This window comes from Arvicola amphibius, chromosome 2 (assembly GCF_903992535.2).
Source record: "Arvicola amphibius chromosome 2, mArvAmp1.2, whole genome shotgun sequence".
Lineage (NCBI taxonomy): Eukaryota > Metazoa > Chordata > Mammalia > Rodentia > Cricetidae > Arvicola > Arvicola amphibius.
Genome location: NC_052048.2, coordinates 57,477,791 through 57,489,950, shown reverse-complemented (window position 1 = coordinate 57,489,950; position 12,160 = coordinate 57,477,791). Strand labels below are relative to the sequence as shown.

At 51.9% G+C, this 12,160-nt stretch overlaps 1 protein-coding gene across 7 annotated transcripts in view; it reads right to left on the bottom strand.

Moving 5' to 3' along the window:
* The window catches only part of Iqsec1 (IQ motif and Sec7 domain ArfGEF 1), a 70,104-nt gene that overhangs the window by 24,307 nt on the left and 33,637 nt on the right, over nt 1-12,160 (bottom strand). For all 7 annotated transcript variants that reach the window (XM_038318584.1, XM_038318586.1, XM_038318583.1 and 4 more), the window contains exons 4-11: nt 11,136-11,297; nt 8,834-8,956; nt 7,498-7,664; nt 4,412-4,551; nt 4,006-4,035; nt 2,727-2,852; nt 1,529-1,628; nt 13-174 (exon numbers count right to left, since the gene is read on the bottom strand). In XM_038318584.1, the coding sequence (XP_038174512.1) occupies nt 13-174; nt 1,529-1,628; nt 2,727-2,852; nt 4,006-4,035; nt 4,412-4,551; nt 7,498-7,664; nt 8,834-8,956; nt 11,136-11,297 (1,010 nt within the window). The remainder of the gene's footprint in view (nt 1-12; nt 175-1,528; nt 1,629-2,726; nt 2,853-4,005; nt 4,036-4,411; nt 4,552-7,497; nt 7,665-8,833; nt 8,957-11,135; nt 11,298-12,160) is intronic.

Genomic DNA, 12,160 nt, shown 5'->3' with positions numbered 1-12,160 from the left:
CTTGGGACTTACACTCTATCCGGTGTTTCTCCATCTCTTGCACTTCAGCAACAGACTCCCGCAGGTCATCGGTGAACTTCTTCCGGTCCTGAGGATTGGGAGCGTTGAAGTTTATTAGCACTTTGATATCAGCTCCAGGGACAGCAGATGTCAGCCGGATGCCATTGGGGTAGTCTGCAGGGGAGGAGAGGAAGGGCCATGGAGTCAGCAGTCAGTGTATGGTCCACTGGCCAGAGGATGGTGTACCTTGGGATGGGCCCTGAAGTGGCAGAACCATAGCAGGAAATGGCCTTCTCCCCAAGATATTCAGCTTACCCCAAAGCCCATGGTCACTACCAGGCACCAAGTCCTGGAAGGCAGTGGCAGCCTCAGGTGTGTGGTGACTTATCCCTTCCCCCAGGACACTCTGGACACAGCCTTTACTCCTGAGAGACTCTCAGTCATGGCTGGCTCCCTTGGGGGTACCATGCCCCCTACCCTGTATTAAACAATCTCTCTCAGTGGCTCGGCTTTCTTGGAAGTAGAGGCCCTGATGAGCATCTCCCTGAGCACATGGAAAGAGCGTTGAGTGGCACCAAGCGGAAGCCCAAGGTATCTAAATCTAACATGAAAATTTAGATATAGACTTAGCCATTTTAAATTCTTCAAATCACATAGGATTTACTGAGTGAGGCACTCCCACTGCAGGAGCTGGTGCTGTCACTGGCATCTGGGCTGGGGGCATATGACATATGATCACCAGCATTGACAGCCCGGCTTCACTCTTGGGCCCACTAGGTCCCTGCCCTGGCCTGAACAGACTGAGTTGACGCAAACCTTGCTGGCACCAAGGTAAGAAAGGGCTGTGAGGAGGCAGGACAAGCATCTTTCTATCCCTCAGTCTGAGGAACAAGAGGGCTGAAAGCCTCAATGCAGGCTGCTAGGACCGTGCTTCTGGTAGCCAACTGTGGTGAGTTTTTGAACCTGCAGGTTTCTGGAAGGCTGATCAGAAGATGGTACCAGCCTGTGCTGAGACAAGGAGGGGTCCACACTACTACAAGCACCTCATCCCTGCCACACTAAGCAGAGCAACTGCCCCAGCTTGGGGACTTCTGATGGAAGAGACAAAGGAGAAGCAAGCAGTAGGCTGGGGAAAAGGGGTCAGACCTAAGCAATAACCACGGCTCCAGAGGCAGGAGCCAGCTCTGGGTTCAACTATATACTACACTGTGTGAGCCACTGTGGGGGTTCCTATAGGGTAGGCAGTATTGTGCCCACATTACAGGCGGTGAGTGGGCCCTAGGATAATGAGCTCTCAGCTTCTGCATGTGTCATTAGACTGTTCACTGAATGCTTCTTTTGGATATGCCACAGATAAACCCACTTCTGCCTGATCAAACCCTGGTCCCTGGGAAAGTACTACGCATTTCATCTAGTGTGTCCTGAGAAGGACAGAATGTGTACCCAGAAGGCTTGCATCCTAGCTGGAGGTGACAGGGACAAGGGTGGGGGAGTGCCCTCTCACATCCCACAGGTCCCAGGGACTCACACTGGTTCTCGAAGAGCAGGACTTGCATTCCATAGAGGGAGAAGGACTGCCGGAAGCTATATGTCACCGAGTTCTTCTTCTTCTGGAAGATCTTGGTGACCTAGGGCAGCAGATATGGAGTGAAGCTGCAGTGTCTGCGGGGGCTGGAGTCCTTGTGCCATCACAGCTGACACCAAAGCACAAGACACAGCAGAGGGCCTGGTGCCCATGCCTGAGAAGGGGCAGCTAAGGCAGAGTGGTGCTGACCTCAGGGCCAGGGCTTGCTCTTTCAGAGCCATTCCTAAGAGCAAGACCATCACCTCCAGACCAGCAGAAAGCCTGTCCCATGAAAGAAGTTCTCTACACATGAGGACACTGAGAGTTGGGATGGCTTGTTCAAGGGTTCAAACCTTCATGTCTGAGTGAGGTGTCTGCCAATCACAACAGGCATTGTTATCATAGAGACCAGAAGCCAGTCAGTGTGGTAATTGTGTTGGTTAGCTTATGACATATTGACACACTAGAGTCATCTGAGAAGAAAGAATCTTAGTTGAGACAACTGTATTACAGTGGCTGGGAGACAAGTCAATGGGGCATTTCTTGATTGAGGTGGGAGGGCCACCCCTGGGCAGGTGGTCCTGGGTTGTATGAGAGAGCAAACTGAGGAAGCCAGTAAGCAGCATTTCTCCATGGTCTCTGTTTTGTTTTGGTTCTTGCCCTGACTTCCTTTTGTAATGAACTAAGCTAAACTAAATCCTTTCCTCATCAAGTTAAGTTGCTTTTAATCGTGGTGTTTGTTATGGCATAGAAAGCAAACTAGAAAAATCCTACTTGGGGGAGGGAAGCACTTTCTTGCCAGCTTCGGGGTGTGTGTGACCTATTTGAGCCTGGCGGAGTCCTACACTGCCCAGTACCAGTGATGCACTTGGAAATGCCATATGTAGGCTGGAGACTGTTCCACTAGAAGTCTTAGTTTTATGGGGTCTGTAGCTACGTGAAGCACTCCTGAAAAGGAGCCTGCGTTGCTCAGGGTGCAGAGTCCTTCAACAATGAAGTTCTCTGGAGTCTGGCACCCTTGATATTCACATGGAACAAGGAACACCCCTGTTCATGGGTGAGTCAGAGCCTCTCTCTTGAACTGAATTACTATGGGCCAGAGCCCTTGCTCAGGCATGGGCATAAGGACATCTGGGCCCTGATAGCACCCGACACCACATACCACCAGGAGGTCATTGAACAGGAAGATTTCTCTCTGATGCAGTCCCAGCTTCTGGGGTTTATTGGGGTCTGGAACTTCAAAAAGCCGGCAGTAGCAGACCAGTCGTCGATGGGGAAGAGAGAGCACCTGTGCAGGGAAAGACATGTGACTATGGCCACCTGCCCTAAGGGACCTGGATGGGAGGGAATACTCTACCACTATCCCCAAAGGCACTCTCTGAGATTCCTGACCTCTGCTCCCCTGCAGGACTTAAGTAGCACCTGCGCCTGCCATACCCCCTTCCCTTCCTAACACGCCACAGAGAACTCATGGCCAGAGATGAAGTCATATATTCTGACTCCTCCAAAAGCACCTTCTTTTACCAGTACTGTTTCTGCAGACAACCTTCCCAGAGTCCTCTCTAAATGAGGAAACTGAGGCATGCAGAAATTGAGAGTTGCTACAGGACACCGCAGAGTCTTGCTCTGTTTTGAATCCCCAGGGACATCTACCAAAACCCTACCCCTATGGTGCCTTCTAATGCCTGCTGGCCAGGGCCTTGTCCTGTGCTCTGCACATATCACCATTGGGTCATAGGAGCATCCCCACAACTTTACCATAGCCGAGCTCTCACCCTCCAGGCCAAACTGTAAGCCAGTATTCTGGGGTAGCAGGGGCACACCATTAGCAAGGCCCCGCATTGCTCTAGGAGTCCTAGCTCTCACAGGACACAGATGGTTTGGCAGGGTCAACCCTCTGGGCCTGCTCACAGGAAGTCAGCTAGCTGTCAGCTGCTTGGTGGAACTGCTAAGTTCAATACTTCATTTTGGGGAGAGAAAGACAGTGTGGCCAATCTGGCATGCTCAGGAAGCTCAGTATGAGGGCAGGTGGAAGGTGTAGGATTCAGGGAGCAAGAGAAGGGTGCAGCAGAGTCTTTCCTTGGGCTGTCCTGAGAGGGTTGAGGACAGGTAGGTGGTATAATGGAGACTTTCAGGGATGTGCTCGTTTGTGTATTCTGGGACACTTGGATAGCCAAACATAGGGTGGCTGGGACAGTGAAGGTATGAAGGGAGGGGCAGAGCGAGGAGTGGGGGAGGCAGGAAGGTCCTTGGCGGTCACATAAAAGTCCTCTCAGCCACCACCACTTCCTTGTATGCCTAAGGTCTCAGGACCCACAGAAGTGTGAGGCTGGATAACTATGAAACTGAGATTCAGCTCTCTCTGGAAATTTGGACTCTGTAGCAGCACCTTGGCATGAGAGAGGAACTGGAGATCAGAGGAAGAACAGAGAAATACTCACACAGCCAAGCCCGTGATGCAGGGATCCGATCTGTAGGAAAACCACAAAAACTAAATTGGCATTCCCATTCTCAATGGTAGCTTGTGTCCCTCCCTCTGCCCAGAATAGCTGCTCTTTCTCTCCACCCACAAGGCTGCCCAGGAGTACTACCAAAAGGAGGCCCTGGCTCTCTGTGGTCTCTTGGAGGATCTAAGGGCATCCTTAGGCCAGTGTCGAGCAGGCACAGACCACAAGCCACTGTGGCCCATTAGTCTCCAACGGCCTCATGTTCTCAGGTAGGCAGCTGCAATTCTTAAACACCAGAGGAACTACTCAGAAAAAGCTCCAGGCCAGAAGGGTCCTTCCAGTGGTGACTGAACTGACCCGGGATTACACTAAGGGGTAGAGGACCGGGCCCAGTGCATACCGGTTTCTTGCCCACGATGAGCTTTTCAACCTTCTGCACCTGGGACACATGGTCCTCGTTGGTCTTCAGTTCCCGCTTACGGATCCGCTCATAGATCCCAATCAGTGTCTCCCGGGGAATGTCTTCACCATCGTCCACACCTGGTCAGGGAAAGTGAGGCGACATGAGAGTGGCTGGGTTTGGGCAACAGTCTCCATTCAGTCTGGGGCCCCCAAGCAGACCTTGGATTCACACACTTCTAGCAGGAACCAGCAGAGCAAACCTCTTCCTGGTCTTGGAAGGGACCTTCCGAGGTCCCTGGTTGTAGGTCTTCTTGAGTCCTCCCACCAAAACAGGGCTGTGTTACCTTCTACGCCATGTCCACAGGCCTTTGTAGACATATTTTACAAATGAAGCAAAGTCTGTGACATTGCCACAAAGGTTCCAACTCCACAGGTGAGGTTAGGGCAGTGGTTCTCAACCTTCCTAATGCTATGACCCTTTAATACAGATCCTCAATGTGGTGGTGAGGACCCATAAAGTTATGTTTGCTGCTACTTTGTAACTGTAATTTTGCTACTGTTATGAATGGTAATGTAAATATTGGATAGGCAGGATATCTGATATGCTATTCCTGTGGGGTTATGACCCACATGTTGAGAACCACTGGGCTACTGTGCACAGGTTATGCAAGCTAAAGTGTGAGTTCAGGCTCTGAGAGATTTGAAGCTAAGTCCTCTTCGTGTCCCTTCACACCTCATAGCTATGGGTAAGTGGCCCAGTCTCTTGGGCTTGGTGTCCTTTGAATCACCAAGAGCATCGGTTAATATATGGGCTTGTCACAGAGAAATGAGGGAGGCTCATAGTGTGTCTAAGCAACCTCAACAGAGCTGTGGCTATCTCTGGTGTCACCATCCCATGGAAGAGGCTAGGCCAGACTATAACTAAGCCACTATAACCCCAAGCACATAAACCACCTTTTCCCCTACAGTAAAAATTTTTTGGGGAAGAGAAACCCTCAGGAGAGCAGGCTCTCTGCAGCAAATTAACCCTAAGGATAGAGAGCAGGCTCCTGTAGCAAACTTAGCCCTCAGCCTGCACGGGACCAGGACTGTGAGGACTGTGACCTCCCATAGAACACACCCACCAGAATCAGCACTTCTAAAATCCTCTTCTCCACTGACTGCTTCTGAGGAGCTTGTGTCATGGGAGAAGAGACACATACCAGCCTGGTGGTGGCATTACTGTTTTCCTCTCAAGCTCCCACCCACTTCCTACATCAGCCACTCAGGCACCTTACTGTGTGCTCCTCAGACAAGAACCCAAGAGGTGCAGCGTAATGAGAACAGACGTTCTCCACAGATGGGCTCAGTTCCTAGGGCTCTGCTGCAGCTGTTCTGCGCAGGCCAAGACCCTCAGAGATGTGGCCTTGGTAAGGCAGGGGCTACACTGGAGAACTTTCACTTTCTGTTTTTCAAAGATAGATTATGGCTGGCAAGATGGCTCAGTGGATAAGTGATGGCCTAAGTCTGATCCCTCAGGCCCACAGGGTGGGAAGAGAGAACTGACTCCCCTCCAGTTGTCCTCTGACCTCCATACACATGCCTTAGCAACACAAGTCTCCTCAGGACTGAGAGCTGGTTTCCTCCTACCACCTCTGAGCACTTGGACACACTCACACAAATAATGAAATGTAATTTAAAGAAAAACACAAAAGTTGAAGGCTCCAAGATGTCGAGCAAGTCCCCGTCACCATTTTTGAACACCACAGGTCCTCCTTGCTACTGGCACTGTTGGGTAAACTGAGGAAAACTGTTGAGGGAACATGGGCTGGGGGTGGGGTTGCCTCCCTCAGAAGCTCCCTGACTTGGAGAGGACTAGACCCTGTCCTGCCCCTACCAATCACCTGCTGTGACTCTGGGCCTATCACTCCCTATAAGCCTTCAGCCCTCACTGAAGCACAGGTCAGATGGGACCAAAGACACACAAGCTCCTGACTGGAAAAGAGGTAGCTAGAGCTGATGGAGCAATGGCCTCCCTAGAGTGGGGTGCTTAGTCCTGCCCTGCCTAGCCGGATTATAACACTACTCTTATCCCAAACAGCTGGGTCCACATTGAGAGAGTGGCAGGGAGGAAAGAGAAGGGGGGAGGGAGAGAGGGAGAGACTGAGACTCAAGCACTGCCTTGAGGGTGGTTGACCTCAAACATCTCACCAAGTCACCCTGAACCTCTTGGAGCCTTCTTCCTCCAGGAAAAAGTTCTGGCTTTTCAACCAAGGGTCACCACAAAAATTAGTTTGGTCCAGCAAGAGAATCTGGGAAAGACTGGACCTGGGGCCATCCGCAGAAGCAGCCATTAGCACCCTGGCTTTACCACCTGGTCCCTGCACTTCTGCCTTCTGTCTCCCTCCTGGTGGTACAACTCCTTAGGAATCACAAGCTTCCTTGGTCAACACACAACCACAGGCTTCATGCAATGAGGATTCTGGCCCTGACCCACTCAGCACTATTCCCCCGCCCCCAAAGGACTAGCAGGAACCATTGGTGTGTGTCTAGATCTAAGCTGGGGTCACTGCCCAGGGGATGTGTAGCCTTCCTGCTACAGTGAGTAAAGACACCATAAAAGTTCAAAGGAACTGAAGAGCACCATCCAGGACCATCTTCCTGCACAGGGGGACAGATGACAGAGCCACAATAGGCACTCAAGAATCTGATCAAGTGGGTCTGCTTTGCTTCTTTAGGTATACACAGTACCTCCAGTGATGCTCTCACCTCCAGCTTGGAAGCAATATTCTACTTCCTTGACAGTACATGGGGTTTCCTACCACTACCTCTGTAAGCAAACACCATGCTGACAGGAAAGGCAGAGAGGGCTCCCTTTCAAAATGCATCCATCAGGTAAACGTCCACTTAAGGAAGGTCCTCTCTGCCCTTGAACAAGCAGACACTGCGCCCCCTGTAGTGAAGGGCATGTATGGCACAGGGTACACTCCACTCTGAAGGGCTCTCTGAACCCAGATCTCAGATATATGTGATCCTCTCAGTGTGTCTGGATCCTCAGGGCAGGAGAGCAGGGCTAGGTGACAGGATGTCCTGCTCCTGGCTCACCTCGGAGGTTCTTGACAAAGTCCTCCAGCTTCATCTTGCGCTCAGGCTTGACGTTGGGGCTGTACATGTCTGTGTTGAGCAGAATGATGGCGAAGGCCAGGATGAAGATGGTGTCTGGGTTTCGGAACTGCCGTACCACTCCAGGGTTGCAGACACAGTACCGCTGGCTGGGAGGACAGGGAGCTGGTTAGGGATCACCTAAGCCTTGCACGTGAACTGTCTTAACACCAGCCTCTCCCATCCTTATCCCACTGAGATTGCTGACTGCCCAGGAACGATAGCTCCCTGGGATCCAGGTGCTGTTGTGGGGATGTAGTTCACCTATGGGACAGGCTGGCACAGGAGGGAAATTTTCAAGACCGTGTCCTTGTTCTCTTGCCTGGACAAGGACATCTCAGTGAGGGTGACGTTGGTCATCTAGGGCCATGGGGAGGATGCCAGCTTCCCTTCACTATGGATGGCCTCAGTGCTGCCTGAGACCTCTGCCTCAGGCAGCTGACCCAACACTCTAGTCACTTGCTCTGCCCCACTCATTATCACACCATCCTCCCGCATGAACTACTGGAGACACCATGAACGGGCAGGGACAGAGCAGACAACAATGCCTGCAAGCAGCATAGCAGCAATTCAGCCTTCTCCAGCCAGGCCCAGCCATTCCTCCCGGGAAGACACCCCAGAGTGGTCCATCTTCCACATCCTCACTCCTCCTCACCCCACTTCTACAGCTCGATACAGTAAATAGGAGCCTGCTATCCCAAGCCTCAAGCATGGAGGCCCCAACACGGCAGGTCTGCACATTGCTACAAGGGAATGATTGCAACTTCGCTGTTGCGCTAGGTGCTGGGCTACATGGGTCCCTCAATCCTTCCACCCATCTAAGTGCTACTGCCTTCCCCACCACACAGGTGGGGGAAGGGAGGCACAGAGAAGTTAAGTATCTTTATAAAGTAACATAGCAGGGAAGGGGTAGATTCAGTGAGTCGCCCAGGACACAAGGCTTTATAGCTTGTCATGGGTCACCATGAGACACTGTAGGCCTGGGAATGGAAAGCTGTCTCCGGAAAGCCAGAGAACTTTGAGAGAGTGATCAAAATGCTAGCAGAGGAAACATTAACCTCTGAGCCTAAGTTTCCTCATCTGAAAAATCAGAACAAGGTCTGTCCTTACAAACTACAACTGCCAGGAACCAGGGACCCAGTCCAGTGCCTGGGATACAGGGAGCCACTTACACATGGATACCTGTCCTGATGTGTGCCTGAATCCCCACACAGCCATGAGGGGCACGTCCCTCTCCACTAAAGTGGTGTATCCTACTTTACCCAACACAGGGCCTGACCTGAATGCCTCGATGAGCCGCTCCACTTTCTGAGCCTCCCCCTGGACCCGGATGTGCGCCTGGAACTTCCGGAGGGCTTCATCTAGCTCCATGGCAGAGAAGTCCATCTCGTCTACAACACAGCTGGAACAGAGACAGATGGTCTGTGAGAGCGGCCAGGCCCATGGGGTGGTACATCCAGTTTTGTCACATGATGGGGTCTCAAAAACTAAGGATCCTTGGATCTATGGGGACAGACAGACTGCCTCTAGAAAGCCTGCTCCTCAGATCCCCAGGCTTCTGAGGCATCCAGAGACCCCGAAGTTTTAGGAGATGTATGCTCCATGCATGCATGGCGTTCTCCACAGAGGAGCCCAAAGATGTGGCTCTTCTCCAATGGAGAGATGAGCCCTGTAGTTCATGTATTCTGTGGGTACACAGGGGATGGACCCTGGAGAGAGAGCCCTCAGGTGCCAGAACAGGCTGTGCCAGAACAGGCAGTAGTCCTGCTCTTCTGTGGAGGGCTTGGTGGGAGCCTCTCAAGAGCCTCACTGGACACTGAGTCATCCTAGTGTGCAGGACAGGACAGGAGGGGGACAGGTACACTCTCAAGTCTCTCTGTGATGAGGCTTGAGCAGAGAGGATGGGGCCTGGGAGGCATTTCCCAGGATGGCCTGGTGTCCATGTCACCTCTGAAAGCAGCTGTAGCCACAAAGCTAGAGTGGACTGTGGTGGTGTCATCAGTCAGGGACCTGTCTCCACTCCCTGACCCATCCTGGGGCCCGAGTAGGGCAGCAGGCAGGCAAAATTTGGGCAGTTCAGCTTCTTTCCAGGAGGCGGGCTGGGGGCCTGGCCACTTCCTGAGGCCAGTGCTATTTTCTAATGGGAGGAGAACAATGCAAGGATTTCCTGAGACCAGAAACCCAGTGGGTGGGGGGTGGGCAGTGGGGACCGACAGTGTTGTGGCAATGGAGCTGCTTTCCCTGCACCTTGATCTCCATGCTCAATAGTGCGAGGAAGGGGAAGAAACATGAGGATCATTGCAGAGGTTTGCTGTAGGCCCTTGGTTAAAAGGAGCCAGCCTCCACCAAAGCTTTAGTCCTTTGACTGTGTGTCTGGTCACGTCTATGTGCACATGTGTAAGTGCAGAAAGGGTTTCTGCATGAGTCCATGTGTGGGTATATCTGACCCAGGCCCACCCCTCATCCCTGGTGTACTGTGTGGAAAAAGACAGTGTTGGCCAGCACCTCTCTGAGATGGAGGGGTAAGGGCAGTAGTCCTTGTCAAACTGCCTGAGACCACACTGCAGGACACTGCAGAACACCCATGCTCGTGAGCCTGTTTCATCTCTGCTCCCCAGCTGCTGTTGTCCTCTGCAAAGCACATGGCTGAGCCCATGGCTGATAACTATGTGCACCCTCCCCAATACTGACTTCTCTCTGGGCTCAGTACTTCAGTATTTCTGCCAGTTGTAAAATCTCTCAGTTGTCATAGAACTGGGGGCAATCCTAGCAGAGATAGCTAGCAGGCCATCACACTGAGGATTGCTCTAATCCCAACCCACCTGTGTGTGTACTTCAGAGCAGAGACACAGTAGAGAAATTGTGTGCCCTTCTGCTAGGGGAGACAATAAACCCTGGACAGCACTACTCACAACAGGAAGCAGATGGAGGATGGGCCCAGGAGTCCTCCTCTCTGCAGGGTTTCCCACAGCCCAGTGTCATATACTCTAGCTTTCAGGGTTGTTGGAGTGTGGCTGAGTGCTGTCCACCAGGAAAGTGAGATTATGGGTTAGGCATAGTTGAATGGACTGATCAAAGAGGTTATGTGTGATGGCAAGAGGCTCGGGGTAGAGTCTACATTAGGCATGGCTGTCAATGCCTGAACATGGCAGAGTAGGGATGTAAGAAATGGCATGGGGTGTTGGATCGAACAAATAAGACTGGGTGGCAGAGGTGGGGTTCAGGCACACCAAGTCCTCCAACTTCAGATTCACCAACTATAGGCCCAAAATAGTGGAAAAACAAACAAACAAATTTTGTCCACATCTGTCTACAGAGCACTGGCATCATATGGGGGTAATCAGTGGGCGTGAGATACTGAAGTCTGCAGGAAGATGTTTGACAAATGACAAATGGACATTTTAGGAAGTACCCTGAGCATCTCGGGGTTTAGAACCCATCCCGGGAAAGCAAGAGGCAACTCTATATCCCAGCAAACAGCAAGCCTGATGTTGCACTTGAGTAGGTGATGTGCATGTGAGGGATTCATGGCTAACAGCATGTTGTGCATGTGGAAGGGGGCCCTGACCCCCCACACTTACTCGAGCACATCACGGTTGAACTGCTTCTGCCGGTTTCCCAGGAACTCACCGATCATCTGGCGGCTGAGGCCCTTGCGCTGCAGCAGAAAGTGGGCCACCCCCACTGGCGTGTCGGGCACGAAGCCGCGCTCAATGAGATACTGGATGCCTTTTTCAGGCTTCCTGGGTGGGATGGACAAGAAGAATGCTCAGTAATGACTGCTCAACCTCTGGAGCAGGGGGAGGAGGTGGGTCTTTTAATAGGTGTTCCATATCCTACCAACTCTGTTCATCTACTCCATCCCCTGGATCTCCTATGCAGCATGAGTGCTGACTTCAGAGTTCAAAATGACATCTGTCTTGTCTAGTTCCAAACCCTTCACTCAGCTGCCTAGATCCCAGCCTGGCACTGGAGAGGCTTCTGTGGGTGCTGGAGACACAATTGCCAGAATAACCTACAGATATCTGTGCAAACATGAACTACACCACACAGCAACAGATTTGCTGCTCATCCTCATGGAAGCTGCAGACAGATAACAAGAAGGGATCCTAACGCTTGGCCATGGTTACTGTGTCCAGGCCCTGTGGAAGGTCCACCATCTGCACCAATTCAGAGTCCTGCTCCTACAGCTCAGCAAGTGTTACTCTCTCCTCTCTCTCTTTCCTCCCCCTTCTTTCTCTCTCTCTCTCCTCTCTCTCCTCTCTCTCCTCTCTCTCTCTCTCTCTCTCTCTCTCTCTCTCTCTCTCACACACACACACACAGCTGCATGGCCTGCCTAGGTATAAGGACAGCTAAGTCAGAGCTAGGGGTAGGAAGGGTCCCTGAGGGCAAGGAAGCCACAAATCTCAGCTGCAACAAGAGCCCCAGATTGACAGCCAGAGCCTCCAGGTTTTACTAGGCTGGAAAAGCAGCAAGCAGTTTGCAAAGACAACCACAGCTCTGCCCTGATTGCCCCTCTTTCCAACCTTATTTTGTATGTACACATTCATCCAATCAGGGCCTAGCTGACACCACATCAATCTGGACCTTCCAGGGCTGTACAGAG